This window comes from Oncorhynchus tshawytscha, linkage group LG26, assembly GCF_018296145.1.
Source record: "Oncorhynchus tshawytscha isolate Ot180627B linkage group LG26, Otsh_v2.0, whole genome shotgun sequence".
Taxonomy (NCBI): domain Eukaryota; kingdom Metazoa; phylum Chordata; class Actinopteri; order Salmoniformes; family Salmonidae; genus Oncorhynchus; species Oncorhynchus tshawytscha.
In genome coordinates, this window is record NC_056454.1 from 54,132,341 (window position 1) to 54,153,279 (window position 20,939).

General features: G+C 47.6%; 1 protein-coding gene across 8 annotated transcripts in view; it reads left to right on the top strand.

Moving 5' to 3' along the window:
• dip2a (disco-interacting protein 2 homolog A) overlaps positions 1–20,939 on the top strand; it is a 193,353-nt gene that overhangs the window by 101,751 nt on the left and 70,663 nt on the right. For all 8 annotated transcript variants that reach the window (XM_042306856.1, XM_042306850.1, XM_042306849.1 and 5 more), the window contains 2 exons: positions 5,349–5,638; positions 13,172–13,282. In XM_042306856.1, coding sequence (XP_042162790.1) covers positions 5,349–5,638; positions 13,172–13,282 — 401 coding nt within the window. The remainder of the gene's footprint in view (positions 1–5,348; positions 5,639–13,171; positions 13,283–20,939) is intronic.

The window sequence follows — 20,939 nt, forward strand, 5'->3', positions numbered from 1 at the left end:
AGGGATGGTACATGGGGAGGGATGGTACGTGGGCTTAAGCAGGGGGAGGGATGGTACATGGGGAGGGATGCTACGCGGGGTTAAGCAGGGGGAGGGATGGTGCGCGGGGTTAAGCAGGGGAGGGATGGTACATGGGGAGGGATGGTGCGCGGGGTTAAGCAGGGGCAGGGGTGGTACATGGGGAGGGATGGTGCGCGGGGTTAAACAGAGGGAGGGGTGGTACGCGGGGTTAAGCAGGGGAGGGATGGTACGCGGGGTTAAGCAGGGGGAGGGATGGTATGCGGGGTTAAGCAGGGGGAGGGATGGTACGCGGGGTTAAGTAGGGGGAGGGTGGTACGCGGGGTTAAGCAGGGGAAGGATGGTACATGGGGAGGGATGGTGCGCGGGGTTAAGCAGGGGGATGGTACGCGGGGTTAAGCAGGGGGAGGGATGGTATGCGGGGTTAAGCAGGGCGAGGGATGGTACATGGGGAGGGATGGTGCGCGGGGTTAAGCAGGGGTGGTACATGGGGAGGGATGGTGCGCGGGGTTAAGCAGGGACAGGGGTGGTACATGGGGAGGGATGGTGCGCGGGGTTAAGCAGGGGGGAGGGGTGGCACGCGGGGTTAAGCAGGGGAGGGATGGTACATGGGGAGGGATGGTGCGCGGGGTTAAGCAGGGGGAGGGATGGTACGCGGGGTTAAGCAGGGGGAGGGATGGTACATGGGGAGGGATGGTGCGCAGGGTTAAGCAGGGGCAGGGGTGGTACATGGGGAGGGATGGTGCGCGGGGTTAATCAGGGGAGCGGTGGTATGCGGGGTTAAACAGGGGAGGGATGGTATGCGGGGTTAAGCAGGGGGGGGATGATATGCGGGGTTAAGCAGGGGGAGGGATGGTGCGCGGGGTTAAGCAGGGGGAGGGATGGTACGCGGGGTTAAGCAGGGGAGGGATGGTACGCGGGGTTAAGCAGGGGAGGGATGGTACATGGGGAGGGATGGTGCGCGGGGTTAAGCAGGGGCAGGGGTGGTACATGGGGAGGGATGGTGCGCGGGGTTAATCAGGGGAGGGATGGTATGCGGGGTTAAGCAGGGGGAGGGATGGTACGCGGGGTTAAGCAGGGGGAGGGATGGTACTCGGGGTTAAGTAGGGGGAGGGTGGTATGCGGGGTTAAGCAGGGGGAAGGATGGTACGCGGGGTTAAGCAGGGGAGGGATGGTACTCGGGGTTAAGTAGGGGAGGGTGGTATGCGGGGTTAAGCAGGGGAGGGATGGTACTCGGGGTTAAGTAGGGGAGGGTGGTATGCGGGGTTAAGCAGGGGAAGGATGGTATGCGGGGTTAAGCAGGGGAGGGATGGTACTCGGGGTTAAGTAGGGGGAGGGTGGTATGCGGGGTTAAGCAGGGGCAGGGGTGGTACATGGGGAGGGATGGTACGCGGGGTTAAGCAGGGGGAGGGGTGGTACGTGGGGTTAAGCAGGGGGAAGGATGGTACATGGGGAGGGATGGTGCGCGGGGTTAAGCAGGGGGGGAGGGGTGGTACGGGGGATTAAGCAGGGGCAGGGATGGTACGCGGGGTTAAGCAGGGGGAGGGTGGTATGCGGGGTTAAGCAGGGGAAGGATGGTACATGGGGAGGGATGGTGCGCGGGGTTAAGCAGGGGAGGGATGGTACGCGGGGTTAAGCAGGGGGAGGGATGGTACATGGGGAGGGATGGTGCGCGGGGTTAAGCAGGGGGAGGGGTTGGTACGCGGGGTTAAGCAGGGGGAAGGATGGTACATGGGGAGGGATGGTACGCGGGGTTAAGCAGGGGGAGGGATGGTAGGCGGGGTTAAGCAGGGGGAGGGGTTAAGCAGGGGAGGGATGGTACATGGGGAGGGATGGTACGCGGGGCTAAGCAGGGGGAGGGATGGTACGCGGGGTTAAGCAGGGGGAGGGATGGTACATGGGGAGGGATGGTACGCGGGGTTAAGCAGGGGAGGGGTGGTACATGGGGAGGGATGGTGCGTGGGGTTAAGCAGGGGGAGGGGTGGTGCGCGGGGTTAAGCAGGGGGAGGGGTGGTACGCGGGGTTAAGCAGGGGAGGGGTGGTACGCGGGGATTAAGCAGGGGAGGGATGGTGCGCGGGGTTAAACGGGGAGGGATGGTGCGCGGGGTTAAGCAGGGGAGGGATGGTGCGCGGGGTTAAGCAGGGGGAGGGATGGTGCGCGGGGTTAAGCAGGGGGAGGGATGGTGCGCGGGGTTAAGCAGGGGGAGGGATGGTACGCGGGGTTAAGCAGGGGGAAGGATGGTACATGGGGAGGGATGGTGCGCGGGGTTAAGCAGGGGAGGGATGGTACATGGGGAGGGATGGTACGCGGGGTTAAGCAGGGGAGGGATGGTACATGGAGAGGGATGGTGCGCGGGGTTAAGCAGGGGGAGGGATGGTACATGGGGAGGGATGGTGCGGGGTTAAGCAGGGGGAGTGGTGGTACGCGGGGTTAAGCAGGGGGAGTGATGGTACATGGGGAGGGATGGTGCGCGGGGTTAAGCAGGGGCAGGGGTGGTACATGGGGAGGGATGGTGCGCGGGGTTAAGCAGGGGGATGGGTGGTACGCGGGGTTAAGCAGGGGGAGGGATGGTGCACGGGGTTAAGCAGGGGGAGGGATGGTGCGCGGGGTTAAGCAGGGGAGGGATGGTGCGCGGGGTTACGCAGGGGAGGGATGGTGCCTGGGGTTAAGCAGGGGGAGGGATGGTGCGCGGGGTTAAGCAGGGGAGGGGTGAGTGTGGGGACTTTGGGCACAAGAAGTTTACCTGCCCACGTAAGGTCCAGAGACGGGGAGATCGTGCAGTCAAATGCAGGCAGCAGGGGCAGGGACACATGGGGCAGAGGCTGGGGTTAACTCTGCTCTGAGGCAGGCTACTGGAGGGGATACCGGGGGAGAGGAGAGGAGAGTAGAGCTGGGCCAAGTGGTGGTGCATAGGCCATGGTTACATACGCCTCTAGGAAGAGGGAATGCAACACCCTGCTACAACTCAACTCCCTGTGGAGTGAAAGAGGTATGGGACTATAGGTGGGAGTAAGGATGACACATTGTAATATGGGGAATAGGGGCTGGACGGAACCAAAGCAAAGAAAGTAAATATCAAAGCCCCCCCTCTTCTACCTTACCTGCCTACCCACTACTTACCTAACTAGCACCACCTGGTGCACTAACCAAATTACAGGGGGTTACGGGCATCCCCTTCCTCCGCCCTGTCCTTCGACTTGGCATTGGAAGGTCTAGCCGTCTCCTCTCTTGAAGCCTCGTCATCTTTCAACTAGAAAATGTATTTCTTCACTAAACCCTCCCTGACTTGCACCAAAAGCTCAGCCTTTAGGGCTTTCTCAGGGATGAAGAGTCCATAATGGTCAGCTTTATGTAAACTGGAAACCACATATCCTAAGGAAATCGATACAGAAGTTCTATCAACACATTGACTGTAGTACTCAGTCTGGTTAAACACTCGACCACTGCTACTCCCCCTTTCGAAATGCCTACAAGGCCCTCCCCCACCCTTCGATAAATCAGATCACGACTCCATTTTGCGCCTCCTTTCCTATAGGCAAAAACCCAAACAGGAAGTACCCGTGCTAAGGTCTATTCAACGCTGGTCTGACCAATCGGAACCCATGCTTCAAGATTGTTTTGATCACACGGATACAAACCTTGTAGTTATAATCTCTGTAAGGCAATCAAATAGGCAAAATGTCAGAACAGAGACAGTGGAGTCGCAATTCAATGGCTCAGACATGAGATGTGACGGGGTCTATAGACAATCACGGATTACAAAGGGAAAACCAGCCACGTCGCGGACACCGATGTCTTGCTCTCGGACAAGCTAAACACTTTTTTTTGCCCGCTTTGAGGATCACACAATGCCACCGACCGCTCCCAAGGACTGTGGACTCTCTACGTCGCCAACGTGTGTAAGATATTTAAGCGTGTTATCCTAGCCGTGTCCTCAGAGCATGCGCAGACCAGCTGGCTGGTGTGTTTACAGACATATTCAATTTCTCCCTATCCCAGTCTGTCCAACTTGCTTCGAGGTGTCCACTATTGTTGCTGTACCCAAGAAGGCAAATGTAACTGAACAAAATGACTATCGCCCCGTAGCACTCACTTCTGTCATATGCTTTGAGAGACTAGTTAAGTATAATATCCCCTCCACCCTACCTGTCACCCTAGACCCACTTCAGTTTGCATATCGCCCCAATAGATCCACAGACGATGCAATCACCATCGCACTGCAAACTGCCCTATCCCATCTGGACAAGAGGAATACCTACATAAGAATGCTGTTCATTGACTGTAGCTCAGCGTTCGACACCATAGTACCCTCAAAGCTCCACATTAAGCTTGGGACCCTGGATCTGTGCAACCCTCCCTGTGCAACTGGGTCCTGGACTTCCTGACGGGCCGCCCCCAGGTGGTGAAGGTAGGAAACAACACCTCCACTTCACTGATCCTCAACACAGGGGCCCCACAAGGGTGAGTGCTCAGCCCCCTCCTGTACTCCCTGTCCACCCATGAATGTGTGGCCACATGCTCCTCCAGCTCAATCATCAGGTTTCCGATGACACAACAGTAGTGGGCCTGATTACCAACAATGACGAGATGGCCTACAGGGAGGAGGTGAGGGCCCTGGTGGAGTGGTGCCATGAAAATAGCAGATTTGTATTTGTGGTCCTGGCAACTGGACCTTTCTTGGAACACAATATTTTTGTCTTACTGAGATTTTCTGCCAGGGCCCAAGTCTGACAATGTGTACAGAAGATCTAGGTGCTTGGGGAAAGAAGCACTAGAACATCAGCAAACAGTAGACTGTTCTACTGATTCTAGTTGGATGAGGCCCTGTCCTGCAGACTGTTCTAGTTCTCAAGCTGCATCCCTGTTCCACCCCACGACCCTTGGAAAGAAATGTGTTTGTGTACATGGATTTTATAATGTTGTATGTTTTTTCCCAACACCACTTTCCATCAATTTATATAGCAGACCCTTCATGCCAAATTGATTCAACAAAGCATGAGAAGACTTTTCCTTTGTTTTGGTTTGTTTGTTTGTCAATTAGGGTGTGCAGGGTGAATACATGGTCTGTCGTATGGTAATTTGGTAACAAGCCAATTTGATGTTTGCTCAGTACATTGTTTTTCATGAGGAAATGTACAAGTCTGTCTCTCTCTTCCATCTCTCTGCTCTCTCTTTCCTCTATCTCTCTCTCCTCCATCTCTCTCTTTCCTCTCTCTCTCTCCTTCCTCCATCTCTCTGTTCTCTGTTTGAACATGGATATGCTGGGGGTTAGGGATGCTGTAAGCTTCTTTCACCTTGGATAAAGTATTAAAACATGTTAATTCTTTAGTTCAGCAGCCGGACCCTAACCAGCCCAAGGCGGAGGGGAACCAGATGTCCCCTCTAGCAGGCGAGCCTCTGGGTGTAGTGACCAACTGGGCTCCCTCCCTGCTGGCCTCCCTCCAGCGCTGGGGCATCACCCAGCCCAGGAGCCCCTGTCTCACTGCCCTGGACAACGCTGGTAAACCAGTGTACACTCTTACCTACGGCAAGCTGTGGACACGCAGCCAGAAACTGGCCTTCACGCTTCTGAACAAACTGAGCACTAGGAACGAGCCACTACTGCTGCCGGGAGATAGAGTGAGTGGTCTTTTTCTCTCCTATAGATGTCGAAGCAGCTTCTGTCTGTGTTAAAGCCAATCCTTTAGCCAGTATGTCACTGTGTCAAAGCAGCTATTGACAGTTTAGGTCACATTAGTTGTATCTTCACAGTGGTTGTGTGTTCCTATAGGTTGATGGTGACAGTATGTATCCTATAGGTTGATGGTGACAGTATGTATCCTATAGGTTGATGGTGACAGTATGTATCCTATAGGTTGATGGTGACAGTATGTATCCTATAGGTTGATGGTGACAGTATGTATCCTATAGGTTGATGGTGACAGTATGTGTCCTATAGACAGATGGTGACAGTATGTGTCCTATAGACAGATGGTGACAGTATGTGTCCTATAGGTTGATGGTGACAGTATGTATCCTATAGACAGATGGTGACAGTATGTGTCCTATAGACAGATGGTGACAGTATCTGTCCTATAGACAGATGGTGACAGTATGTGTCCTATAGACAGATGGTGACAGTATGTGTCCTATAGACAGATGGTGACAGTATGTGTCCTATAGACAGATGGTGACAGTATATGTCCTATAGACAGATGGTGACAGTATGTGTCCTATAGACAGATGGTGACAGTATGTGTCCTATAGACAGATGGTGACAGTATGTGTCCTATAGACAGATGGTGACAGTATGTGTCCTATAGACAGATGGTGACAGTATGTGTCCTATAGACAGATGGTGACAGTATGTGTCCTATAGACAGATGGTGACAGTATGTGTCCTATAGACAGATGGTGACAGTATGTGTCCTATAGACAGATGGTGACAGTATGTGTCCTATAGACAGATGGTGACAGTATGTGTCCTATAGACAGATGGTGACAGTATGTGTCCTATAGACAGATGGTGACAGTATGTGTCCTATAGACAGATGGTGACAGTATGTATCCTATAGTTTGATGGTGACAGATGGTGACAGTATGTATCCTATAGACAGATGGTGACAGTATGTGTCCTATAGGTTGATGGTGACAGTATGTATCCTATAGGTTGATGGTGACAGATGGTGACAGTATGTATCCTATAGACAGATGGTGACCGTATGTGTCCTATAGACAGATGGTGACCGTATGTGTCCTATAGACAGATAGTGACCGTATGTGTCCTATAGACAGATGTTGACCGTATTTGTCCTATAGACAGATGGTGACCGTATGTGTCCTATAGACAGATGGTGACCGTATGTGTCCTATAGACAGATGGTGACCGTATGTGTCCTATAGACAGATGGTGACAGTATGTGTCCTATAGGTTGATGGTGACAGTATGTATCCTATAGGTTGATGGTGACAGATGGTGACAGTATGTATCCTATAGACAGATGGTGACAGTATGTGTCCTATAGACAGATGGTGACAGTATGTGTCCTATAGACAGATGGTGACAGTATGTGTCCTATAGACAGATGGTGACAGTATGTGTCCTATAGACAGATGGTGACAGTATGTGTCCTATAGACAGATGGTGACAGTATGTGTCCTATAGACAGATGGTGACAGTATGTGTCCTATAGACAGATGGTGACAGTATGTGTCCTATAGACAGATGGTGACAGTATGTGTCCTATAGACAGATGGTGACAGTATGTGTCCTATAGACAGATGGTGACAGTATGTATCCTATAGACAGATGGTGACAGTATGTGTCCTATAGACAGGTGGTGACAGTATGTGTCCTATAGACAGATGGTGATAGTATGTATCCTATAGGTTGATGGTGACAGTATGTATCCTATAGGTTGATGGTGACAGATGGTGACAGTATGTATCCTATAGACTGATGGTGACAGATGGTGACAGTATGTATCCTATAGACAGATGGTGACAGTATGTGTCCTATAGACAGATGGTGACAGTATGTGTCCTATAGACAGATGGTGACAGTATGTGTCCTATAGGTTGATGGTGACCGTATGTGTCCTATAGACAGATGGTGACCGTATGTGTCCTATAGACAGATGGTGACCGTATGTGTCCTATAGACAGATGGTGACCGTATGTGTCCTATAGACAGATGGTGACAGTATGTGTCCTATAGACAGATGGTGACAGTATGTATCCTATAGACAGATGGTGACAGTATGTGTCCTATAGACAGATGGTGACAGTATCTGTCCTATAGACAGATGGTGACAGTATGTGTCCTATAGACAGATGGGGACAGTATGTGTCCTATAGACAGATGGTGACAGTATGTGTCCTATAGACAGATGGTGACAGTATGTGTCCTATAGACAGATGGTGACAGTATGTGTCCTATAGACAGATGGTGACAGTATGTGACCTATAGACAGATGGTGACAGTATCTGTCCTATAGACAGATGGTGACAGTATCTGTCCTATAGACAGATGGTGACAGTATCTGTCCTATAGACAGATGGTGACAGTATCTGTCCTATAGACAGATGGTGACAGTATGTGTCCTATAGACAGATGGGGACAGTATGTGTCCTATAGACAGATGGGGACAGTATGTGTCCTATAGACAGATGGTGACAGTATGTGTCCTATAGACAGATGGTGACAGTATGTGTCCTATAGACAGATGGTGACAGTATGTGTCCTATAGACAGATGGTGACAGTATGTATCCTATAGACAGATGGTGACAGTATGTGTCCTATAGACAGGTGGTGACAGTATGTGTCCTATAGACAGATGGTGATAGTATGTATCCTATAGGTTGATGGTGACAGTATGTATCCTATAGGTTGATGGTGACAGATGGTGACAGTATGTATCCTATAGACTGATGGTGACAGATGGTGACAGTATGTATCCTATAGACAGATGGTGACAGTATGTGTCCTATAGACAGATGGTGACAGTATGTGTCCTATAGACAGATGGTGACAGTATGTGTCCTATAGGTTGATGGTGACCGTATGTGTCCTATAGACAGATGGTGACCGTATGTGTCCTATAGACAGATGGTGACCGTATGTGTCCTATAGACAGATGGTGACCGTATGTGTCCTATAGACAGATGGTGACAGTATGTGTCCTATAGACAGATGGTGACAGTATGTATCCTATAGACAGATGGTGACAGTATGTGTCCTATAGACAGATGGTGACAGTATCTGTCCTATAGACAGATGGTGACAGTATGTGTCCTATAGACAGATGGGGACAGTATGTGTCCTATAGACAGATGGGGACAGTATGTGTCCTATAGACAGATGGGGACAGTATGTGTCCTATAGACAGATGGGGACAGTATGTGTCCTATAGACAGATGGTGACAGTATGTGTCCTATAGACAGATGGTGACAGTATGTGACCTATAGACAGATGGTGACAGTATCTGTCCTATAGACAGATGGTGACAGTATCTGTCCTATAGACAGATGGTGACAGTATCTGTCCTATAGACAGATGGTGACAGTATGTGTCCTATAGACAGATGGTGACCGTATGTGTCCTATAGACAGATGGTGACAGTATGTGTCCTATAGACAGATGGTGACAGTATGTGTCCTATAGACAGATGGTGACAGTATGTGTCCTATAGACAGATGGTGACAGTATGTGTCCTATAGACAGATGGTGACAGTATCTGTCCTATAGACAGATGGTGACAGTATCTGTCCTATAGACAGATGGTGACAGTATCTGTCCTATAGACAGATGGTGACAGTATGTGTCCTATAGACAGATGGTGACAGTATGTGTCCTATAGACAGATGGTGACAGTATGTGTCCTATAGACAGATGGTGACAGTATGTGTCCTATAGACAGACGTTGACAGTATGTGTCCTATAGACAGATGGTGACAGTATGTGTCCTATAGACAGATGGTGACAGTATGTGTCCTATAGACAGATGGTGACAGTATGTGTCCTATAGACAGATGGTGACAGTATGTTTCCTATAGACAGATGGTGACAGATGGTGACAGTATGTGTCCTATAGACAGATGGTGACAGTATGTGTCCTATAGACAGATGGTGACAGTATGTGTCCTATAGACAGATGGTGACAGTATGTGTCCTATAGACAGATGGTGACAGTATGTGTCCTATAGACAGATGGTGACAGTATGTGTCCTATAGACAGATGGTGACAGATGGTGACAGTATGTGTCCTATAGACAGATGGTGACAGATGGTGACAGTATGTGTCCTATAGACAGATGGTGACAGTATGTGTCCTATAGGTTGATGGTGACAGATGGTGACAGTATGTGTCCTATAGACAGATGGTGACAGTATGTGTCCTATAGGTTGATGGTGACCGTATGTGTCCGATAGACAGATGGTGACCGTATGTGTCCTATAGACAGATGGTGACAGTATGTGTCCTATAGACAGATGGTGACAGATGGTGACAGTATGTGTCCTATAGTTTGATGGTGACAGATGGTGACAGTATGTGTCCTATAGTTTGATGGTGACAGATGGTGACAGTATGTGTCCTATAGACAGATGGTGACAGTATGTGTCCTATAGGTTGATGGTGACAGATGGTGACAGTATGTGTCCTATAGACAGATGGTGACAGTATGTGTCCTATAGGTTGATGGTGACCGTATGTGTCCGATAGACAGATGGTGACCGTATGTGTCCTATAGACAGATGGTGACAGTATGTGTCCTATAGACAGATGGTGACAGTATGTGTCCTATAGACAGATGGTGACAGTATGTGTCCTATAGACAGATGGTGACAGTATGTGTCCTATAGACAGATGGTGACAGTATGTGTCCTATAGACAGATGGTGACAGTATGTGTCCTATAGACAGATGGTGACAGTATGTGTCCTATAGACAGATGGTGACCGTATGTGTCCTATAGACAGATGGTGACCGTATGTGTCCTATAGACAGATGGTGACCGTATGTGTCCTATAGACAGATGGTGACCGTATGTGTCCTATAGACAGATGTTGACCGTATTTGTCCTATAGACAGATGGTGACAGTATGTGTCCTATAGGTTGATGGTGACAGTATGTATCCTATAGACAGATGGTGACAGTATGTGTCCTATAGACAGATGGGGACAGTATGTGTCCTATAGACAGATGGGGACAGTATGTGTCCTATAGATAGATGGGGACAGTATGTGTCCTATAGACAGATGGGGACAGTATGTGTCCTATAGACAGATGGGGACAGTATGTGTCCTATAGACAGATGGGGACAGTATGTGTCCTATAGACAGATGGGGACAGTATGTGTCCTATAGACAGATGGGGACAGTATGTGTCCTATAGACAGATGGGGACAGTATGTGTCCTATAGACAGATGGTGACAGTATGTGTCCTATAGACAGATGGTGACAGTATGTGTCCTATAGACAGATGGTGACAGTATGTGTCCTATAGACAGATGGTGACAGTATGTGTCCTATAGACAGATGGTGACAGTATGTGTCCTATAGACAGATGGGGACAGTATGTGTCCTATAGACAGATGGTGACAGTATGTGTCCTATAGACAGATGGTGACAGTATGTGTCCTATAGACAGATGGTGACAGTATGTGTCCTATAGGTTGATGGTGACAGTATGTATCCTATAGGTTGATGGTGACAGTATGTATCCTATAGGTTGATGGTGACAGATGGTGACAGTATGTATCCTATAGACAGATGGTGACAGTATGTGTCCTATAGACAGATGGTAACAGTATGTGTCCTATAGACAGATGGTAACAGTATGTGTCCTATAGACAGATGGTGACAGTATGTGTCCTATAGACTGATGGTGACCGTATGTGTCCTATAGACAGATGGTGACCGTATGTGTCCTATAGACTGATGGTGACCGTATGTGTCCTATAGACAGATGGTGACAGTATGTGTCCTATAGACAGATGGTGACAGTATGTGTCCTATAGACAGATGGTGACAGTATGTGTCCTATAGACAGATGGTGACAGTATGTGTCCTATAGACAGATGGTGACAGTATGTGTCCTATAGACAGATGGTGACAGTATGTGTCCTATAGACAGATGGTGACAGTATGTGTCCTATAGACAGATGGTGACAGTATGTGTCCTATAGACAGATGGTGACAGTATGTGTCCTATAGACAGATGGTGACAGTATGTGTCCTATAGACAGATGGTGACAGTATGTGTCCTATAGACAGATGGTGACAGTATGTGTCCTATAGACAGATGGTGACAGTATGTGTCCTATAGACAGATGGTGACAGTATGTGTCCTATAGACAGATGGTGACAGTATGTGTCCTATAGACAGATGGTGACAGTATGTGTCCTATAGACAGATGGTGACAGTATGTGTCCTATAGACAGATGGTGACAGTATGTGTCCTATAGACAGATGGTGACCGTATGTGTCCTATAGACAGATGGTGACCGTATGTGTCCTATAGACAGATGGTGACAGTATGTGTCCTATAGGTTGATGGTGACAGTATGTATCCTATAGACAGATGGTGACAGTATGTGTCCTATAGACAGATGGTGACAGTATGTGTCCTATAGACAGATGGTGACAGTATGTGTCCTATAGACAGATGGTGACAGTATGTGTCCTATAGACAGATGGTGACAGTATGTGTCCTATAGACAGGTGGTGACAGTATGTGTCCTATAGACAGGTGGTGACAGTATGTGTCCTATAGACAGGTGGTGACAGTATGTGTCCTATAGGTTGATGGTGACCGTATGTGTCCGATAGACAGATGGTGACCGTATGTGTCCTATAGACAGATGGTGACAGTATGTGTCCTATAGACAGATGGTGACAGTATGTGTCCTATAGGTTGATGGTGACAGTATGTATCCTATAGGTTGATGGTGACAGTATGTATCCTATAGGTTATTGGTGACAGATGGTGACAGTATGTGTCCTATAGACAGATGGTGACAGTATGTGTCCTATAGACAGATGGTGACAGTATGTGTCCTATAGACAGATGGTGACAGTATGTGTCCTATAGACAGATGGTGACAGTATGTGTCCTATAGACAGATGGTGACCGTATGTGTCCTATAGACAGATGGTGACCGTATGTGTCCTATAGACAGATGGTGACAGTATGTGTCCTATAGACAGGTGGTGACAGTATGTGTCCTATAGACAGGTGGTGACAGTATGTGTCCTATAGACAGGTGGTGACAGTATGTGTCCTATAGACAGGTGGTGACAGTATGTGTCCTATAGACAGGTGGTGACAGTATGTGTCCTATAGACAGGTGGTGACAGTATGTGTCCTATAGACAGGTGGTGACAGTATGTGTCCTATAGACAGGTGGTGACAGTATGTGTCCTATAGACAGATGGTGACAGTATGTGTCCTATAGACAGATGGTGACAGTATGTGTCCTATAGACAGATGGTGACAGTATGTGTCCTATAGACAGATGGTGACAGTATGTGTCCTATAGACAGATGGTGACAGTATGTGTCCTATAGACAGGTGGTGACAGTATGTGTCCTATAGACAGATGGTGACAGATGGTGACAGTATGTTTCCTATAGGTTGATGTTGACAGTATGTCTGTGTTTTCTTTAGGTTGCTCTAGTGTTCCCCAACAGTGACCCTGTGATGTTTATGGTGGCATTCTATGGATGTCTGCTGGCAGAGCTGATCCCTGTGCCCATTGAGGTGCCCCTCACCAGGAAGGTAAGGACAGGACAGGGGAGGGGACATGGACTAGGTTTGTGTTGCCTACCTGCTCTCTGAAGGCATAGGAAACATGTTTACATTGCCAAAGCAAGTGAAATGCTGTAGCTAATAAACAATGACACATTTATGTTACACTCACAACAGTTCCAAAATAATAGACATTTTGAATGTTCGTTTGTCTGTTTACAGGGCATTCGGAAAGTATTCAGACCCCTTTCCTTGTTCTACATTGTGTTACGTTACAGCTTTATTCTAAAATGGATTTAAAAAATGTTCCTCATCAATCTGGAAACAATACCCCATAATGACAAGGCGAAAACAGGTTTTTAGAAGTGTTTGCTAATTTATAAAGAATAGAAAACTGAAATACCTTATTTACATAAGTATTCAGACCCTTTGCTATGAGACTTGAAATTGAGCTCAGGTGCATCCTGTTTCCATTGATCATCCTTGAGATGTTTCTACAACTTGATTGGAGTCCACCTGTGGTAAATTCAATTGCTTGGACATGATTTCAAAAGGCACACACTTGTCTATATACGGTCCCACAGTTAACAGTGCATGTCAGAGCAAAAACCAAGCCAAGAGGTCGAAGGAATTGTCCGTAGAGCTCAGAGACAAGATTGTGTCGAGGCACAGATTTGGGGAAGGATACCAAAAAATGTCTGCAGCATTGAAGATCCCCAAGGACACATTGGCCTCAATCGTTCGTAAATGGGAGAAGTTTGGAACCAGCAAGGCTCTTCCTAGATTTGGCCACCCAGCCAAACTGAGCAATCGGGGGAGAAGGGCCTTGGTTAGGGAGGTCAGGTCAGGATGGTCACTCTAACAGAGCTCCGGAGTTCCTCTGTGGCGATGGGAGAATTTTGCAGAAGGACAACCATCTCTGCAGCACTCCATAAATCAGGCCTTTATGGTAGAGTGGCCAGACGGATACCACTCCTCAGTAAAAGGCACATGACATCCTGCTTGGAGTTTGCCAAGAGGCACCTAAAGAACCCTCAGACAAGGAGAAACAAGATTCTCTTTAAATCTCTCGACGAAACCTGGCACCATCCCTACGGTGAAACATGTTGGTGACAGCATCATGCTGTGGGGATGTTTTTCAGCGGCAGGGACTAGGAGACTAGTCAGGATCGAGGGAAAGATGAACAGACCAAAGTACAGAGATCCTTGATGAAAACCTGCTCCAGAACGCTCAGGACCTCAGAATGGGGCAAAGGTTCACCTTCCAACAGGACAACGACCCTAAGCACACAGCCAAGACAACAGTCAGGAATGGCTTCGGGAAACGTCTCTGAATGTCCTTGAGTGGCCCAGCCAGATCCCAGACTTGAACCCGATCGAACATCTCTGGAGAGCCTTGAAAATAACTGTGCAGCAACGCTCCCCATCCAACCTGACAGTGCTTGAGAGGATCTGCAGAGAAGAATGGGGGAAACTCCCCAAATTCAGGTGTGCCAAGCTTGTAGCGTCATACCCAAGAAGACTCAAAGCTGTAATTGCTGCCAAAGGTGTTTCAACAAAGTACTGAGTAAAGGGTCTGATTACTTATGTAAATGTGACATTTCAGTTTGTTAAATTTCATTAATTTGCAAACATTTCTAAAAACATGTTTTTGCTTTGTCATTATTGTGTGTAGACTGATGGGGGAAAACGATTTAATCATTTGTCGAATAAGGCTGTAACGTAAACATTTTTGGGGAAAAGTCAAGGGGTCTGAATACTTTATGAATGCACTGTATTTTAAATTAATTTGGAAATGCAGCTGGCCAGTTGTTTGGACATGCAGCTGGCCAGTTGTTTGGACATGCAGCTGGCCAGTTGTTTGGAAATCAGTTGGAATAAGTACAGAAGGCCTAGGTAGTACAGTCATCTTGACAGAATGAATGCGACATGCTAATGAAATGAGAAGAGAATCCTTCGTAGCGCGAGTGTTTTTTAAAGTTATGTTTAAACAGAGCCTTAAATGAGCATGTGACCTTTTATATAAAGACCTGATGCGAAACCTTAAACGGGAAACCTTCTGCTGACTGGTTAACTTCTTTGGGATAGAGGGCAGCATTTTCACTTTTGGATTAATAGCGTGCCCAGACTAAACTGCCTCCTACTCAGTGCCAGTTGCTAATATATGCATATTATTAGAAAACAATCTTAAGTTTCTTAAACTGTTTGAATGATGTCTGTGAGTATAACAGAACTCATGTGGTGACTGGTTAATGGAGCACACTTTTTGTCAGGTTTAACTCATGACCAGAACATTTCCCAAAACCTTGTAGCATGTCCAGAAGATAGGGACTAGACTCCGCGGGGTTAGAGATGGGGAGTAGACTCCGCGGGGTTAGAGAGGGGGAGTAGACTCCGCGGGGTTAGAGAGGGGGTAAAGGAGACTCCGCGGGGTTAGAGAGGGGGTAAAGGAGACTCCGCGGGGTTAGAGACGGGGTAAAGGAGACTCCGCGGGGTTAGAGAGGGGGATCAGACAAGGAGCTCCTCCTCCTCTGTGGATCAGAGAAGGAGCTCCTCCTCCTCCGTGGATCAGACAAGGAGCTCCTCCTCCTCCGTGGATCAGACAAGGAGCTCCTCCTCCTCCGTGGATCAGAGAAGGAGCTCCTCCTCCTCCGTGGATCAGAGAAGGAGCTCCTCCTCCTCCGTGGATCAGAGAAGGAGCTCCTCCTCCTCCGTGGATCAGAGAAGGAGCTCCTCCTCCTCCGTGGATCAGAGAAGGAGCTCCTCCTCCTCCGTGGATCAGAGAAGGAGCTCCTCCTCCTCCGCGGATCAGAGAAGGAGCTCCTCTTCCTCCGCGGATCAGAGAAGGAGCTCCTCCTCCTCCGCGGATCAGAGAAGGAGCTCCTCCTCCTCCGCGGATCAGAGAAGGAGCTCCTCCTCCTCCGCGGATCAGAGAAGGAGCTCCTCCTGCGCCGCGGATCAGACAAGGAGCTCCTCCTGCGCCGCGGATCAGACAAGGAGCTCCTCCGGCCCCGCTTATCAGACAAGGAGCTCCTCCGGCCCCGCTTATCAGACAAGGAGCTCGTCCTGCGCCGCGGATCAGACAAGGAGCTCCTCCTGCGCCGCGGATCAGACAAGGAGCTCCTCCTGCGCCGCGGATCAGACAAGGAGCTCCTCCTGCGCCGCGGATCAGACAAGGAGCTCCTCCTGCGCCGCGGATCAGACAAGGAGCTCCTCCTGCGCCGCGGATCAGACAAGGAGCTCCTCCTGCGCCGCGGATCAGACAAGGAGCTCCTCCTGCGCCGCGGATCAGACAAGGAGCTCCTCCTCCTTGGATCAGACAAGGAGCTCCTCCGCCGTGGATCAGACAAGGAGCTCCTCCATGGACCAGAATCATTTTCGTATTCTAAAAATGAGTAACGTTAATGCACAATCAATCTCCTCACACTATCAAATAATGAGAGTTGAGGTCAGGAAGTTTTGCAATCAAGTCTTAGAAACATGGAGCTTCATCCCAATTAGGACCAAAGAGGTTAGCCAGAACATCCTGTGTGTTAAACAATTTCCCCATAACATGTCTGCCAGTTAGTATCTGAAATGACTTGGGAGGAAACAAACAGGGTGCCTTTTCTGAACTAAAGAGAAGATGGCTGCTCTAAGGCCTTAACACCAAAGTTGAATGGACATTTTTGGTCGACCCATCTTCTCCTTAGTTTAGCATGGTCGCTGGACCGGAGATGGGTCTCTTGGGGGAAAAAAACAAATTCCGTTCTTAAAGACTTAAGATGAGCATACAATCGACTATGCTTGACCACGTGGTTAATTCCTTTTAAGTTCCAACTGATATAGCTAGTGGAGCCTGGAGTACGTGATTTAGGCATAGTCATTAGAAATTAATAAGGTCACATAGTCATTAGAAATTAATGGAAGTAAGGTCACATGGCCAGTGTGTTGAAAGGTCAGAGTAATAAGATACAAAGAAAATACCTTACTACCTTGGACCCCAATGCTGGCCTTCCCCCTGTTGGAAGGCTGCATGTTCCTCTCCTACACGAAATAAAATACTACCATGTTAAGCCTAACCTCAGGAGTCTATCCAGGGCCAACATTTTTTACATATTTTATTTATTTCACCTTTATTTAACCAGGTAGGCCAGTTGAGAACAGGTTTTCATTTACAACTGCGACCTGGCCAAGATAAAGCAAAGCAATGTGACACAAACAACAACACAGAGTTACACATAAACAAACGTACACACTATAACACAATAGAAAAACATACAATTGACGTCAGAAGTTTACATGCACTTAGGTTGGAGTCATTAAAACTCATTTTTCAACCACTCCACAAATTTCTTGTTAACAAACTATAGTTTTGGCAAGTCGGTTAGGACATTATTTTGTGCATGACACAAGTCATATTTCCAACAATTTTTTACAGACAGATTATTACACTTGTAATTCACTGTATCACAATTCCAGTGGGTCAGAAGTTTACATACACTAAGTTGACTGTACCTTTAAACAGCTTGGACAATTCCAGAAAAATATGTCATGGCTTTAGAAGCCTCTGTTAGGCTAATTGACATAATTTGAGTCAATTGGAGGTGTACCTGTGGCTGTATTTCAAGGCTTACCTTCAAACTCAGTGCCTCTTTGCTTGGCATCATGGGAAAATAAAAAGAAATCAGCCAAGACTTCAGAAAATAAATTGTAGATCTCCACAAGTCTGGTTCATCCTTGGGAGCAATTTCCAAATGCCTGAAGGTATCACGTTCATCTGTACAAACAATAGTATGCAAGTATAAACACCATGGGACCACGCAGCCGTCATACCACTCAGGAAGGAGACGCGTTCTGTCTCGCGTTCTGTCTCCTAGAGAACGAGAAAAGTGCAAATCAATCCATGAACAACTGGAAAGGACCTTGTGAAGATGCTTTAGGAAATGGGTACAAAAGTATCTATATCCACAGTAAAACTATATCAACATAACCTTCTATATATATAAGTTCTATATCAACATAACCTGAAAGGCTGCTCAGCAAGGAAGATGCCACTGCTCCAAAACCAACATTAAAAAGCCAGACTACGGTTTCTAACTGCACATGGGGACAGAGATCGTACTTTTTGGAGAAATGTCCTCTGGTCTGATGAAACAAAAATAGAACTGTTTGACCATATTGACCATCGTTATGTTTGGAGGAAAAAGGGGGATGCTTGCAAGCAGAAGAACACCATCCCAACCGTGATGCACGGGGGTTGCAACATAATATTGTGGGGGTGCTTTGCTACAAGAGGGACTGGTGCACTTAACAAAATAGACGACATCATGAGGTAGGAATATTATGTGGATATATTGAAGCAACATCTCAAGACATCAGTCAGGAAGTTAAAGCTTGGTCGTAAATGGGTCTTCCAAATGGATAATTACCCCAAGTATACTTCCAAAGTTGTGGCAAAATGGCTTAAGGACAACAAAGTTGAGGTATTGGAGTGGCCATCACAAAGCCCTGACCTCAATCCTATAGAAATTTGTGGGCAGAACTGAAAAGTGTGTGCGAGCAATGAGGCCTACAAACCTGACTCAGTTACACCAGCTCTGTCAGGAGGAATGGGCCAACATTCACCCAACTTATTGTGGGAAGCTTGTGGAAGGCTACCTGAAATGTTTGACCCAAGTTAAACAATTTAAAGGCAATGCTACCAAATACTAATTGAGTGTATTTAAACTTCTGACCCACTGGGAATGTGATGAAAGAAATTAAAGCTGAAATAAATAATTCTCTCTACTATTATTGTGACATTTCACATTCTTAAAATCAAGTGGTGATCCTAACTGACGTAAGACTGAATTTTTACTAGAATTAAATGTCAGGAATTGTTTCAAACAGACCACCATAGTCCCTGTGCCCAAGAAAGCAAAGGTTTTTTATTTATTTTTATTTTACCTTTATTTTACTAGGCAAGTCAGTTAAGAACAAATTCTTATTTTCAATGACGGCCTAGGAACAGTGGGTTACCTGCCTGTTCAGGGGCAGAACGACAGATTTGTACCTTGTCAGCTCGGGGATTTGAACTTGCAGCCTTTCGGTTACTAGTCCAACGCTCTAACCACTAGGCTACCTGCCTAAATGATTACCACCCCATAGCACTCACGTCAGTAGCCATGAAGTGCTTTGAAAGGCTGGTCATGGCTCACATCAACACCATCATGCCAGAAATTCTAGACCCACTCCAATTTGCATACCGCCCCAACAGATCCACAGATGACGCAATCTCAATCGCACTCCATACTGCCCTTTCCCACCTGGACAAAAGGAACAACTATGTGAGATTGCTATTCATTGAGTACAGCTCAGTGTTCAACACCATAGTACCCTCAAAGCTCATCACTAAGCTAAGGACCCTGGGACTAAACACCTCCCTCTGCAACTGGATCCTGGACTTCTTGATGGGCCGCCCCCAGGTGGTGAGGGTAGGTAGCAACACATCCGTCACGCCAATCCTCAACACTGTGGCCCCTCAGGGGTGCATGCTTTATCCCGTCCTGTACTCCCTGTTCATCCACGACTACGTGGCCAAGCACGACTCCAACACCAAGTTTGCTGACGATAACCTTTCAGGTTATGTTGATATAGAATTTATATATATAGAAGGTTATGTTGATATAGTTTTACTGTGGATATAGATAGGCCTGATCACCAACAACGATGAGACAGCTTATAGGGAGGAGGTCACACTGCCAGGACAACAACAACCTCTCTATGTGAGCAAGACAAAGGAGCTGATTGTGGTCTACAGGAAAAGGCGTGCCTAACTGGCCCCAATTAACATCGACGGGGCTGTAGTGGAGCAGGTTGAGAGTTTCAAGTTCATTGGTGTCCACATCACCAACAAACTGTCATGGTCCAAACACACCAAGACAGTCGTGAAGAGAGCACAACAAAGCTTATTCCCCCTCAGGAGACTGAAAAGATTTGTCATGGGTCCCCAGATCCGCAAAGATCTACAGCTGCACCATCGAACCTGACTGGTTGCATCACCGCCTGGTATGGCAACTGCTCGGCATTTGACCGTAAGGTGCTACAGAGGGTAGCGCTTACGGCCCAGTACATCACTGTGGCCAAGCTTCCTGCCATCCAGGACCTATATATATATATATATATATAAGGTGGTGTCAGAGGAAGGCCCTAAAAATTGTCAGACTCCCATCATCCAAGTCATAGACTGTTCTCTCTACTACCTCACAGCAAGAGGTACTAGGACCAAAAGGCTCCTTAACAGCTATAAGACTGCTGAACAATTTATCAAATGTTGCTACTTGCTGTTTATTATCTATACAGACTAATCTGTAGCCGCACATTGACTCTGTACCGGTACCCCCTGTATATAGCCTCCACATTGACTCTGGACCGTAATACCCTGTATATAGCCTCCACATTGACTCTGTTCCGGTACCCCCCTGTATTAGCCTCCACATTGACTCTGTACCATAATACCCTGTATATAGCCTCCACATTGACTCTGTTCCGGTACCCCCTGTATTAGCCTCCACATTGACTCTGTACCATAATACCCTGTATATAGCCTCCACATTGACTCTGTTCCGGTACCCCCTGTATATAGCCTCCACACTGACTCTGTACCCCCTGTATATACCCTCCACATTGACTCTGTACCGGTACCCCTGTATATAGCCTCCACATT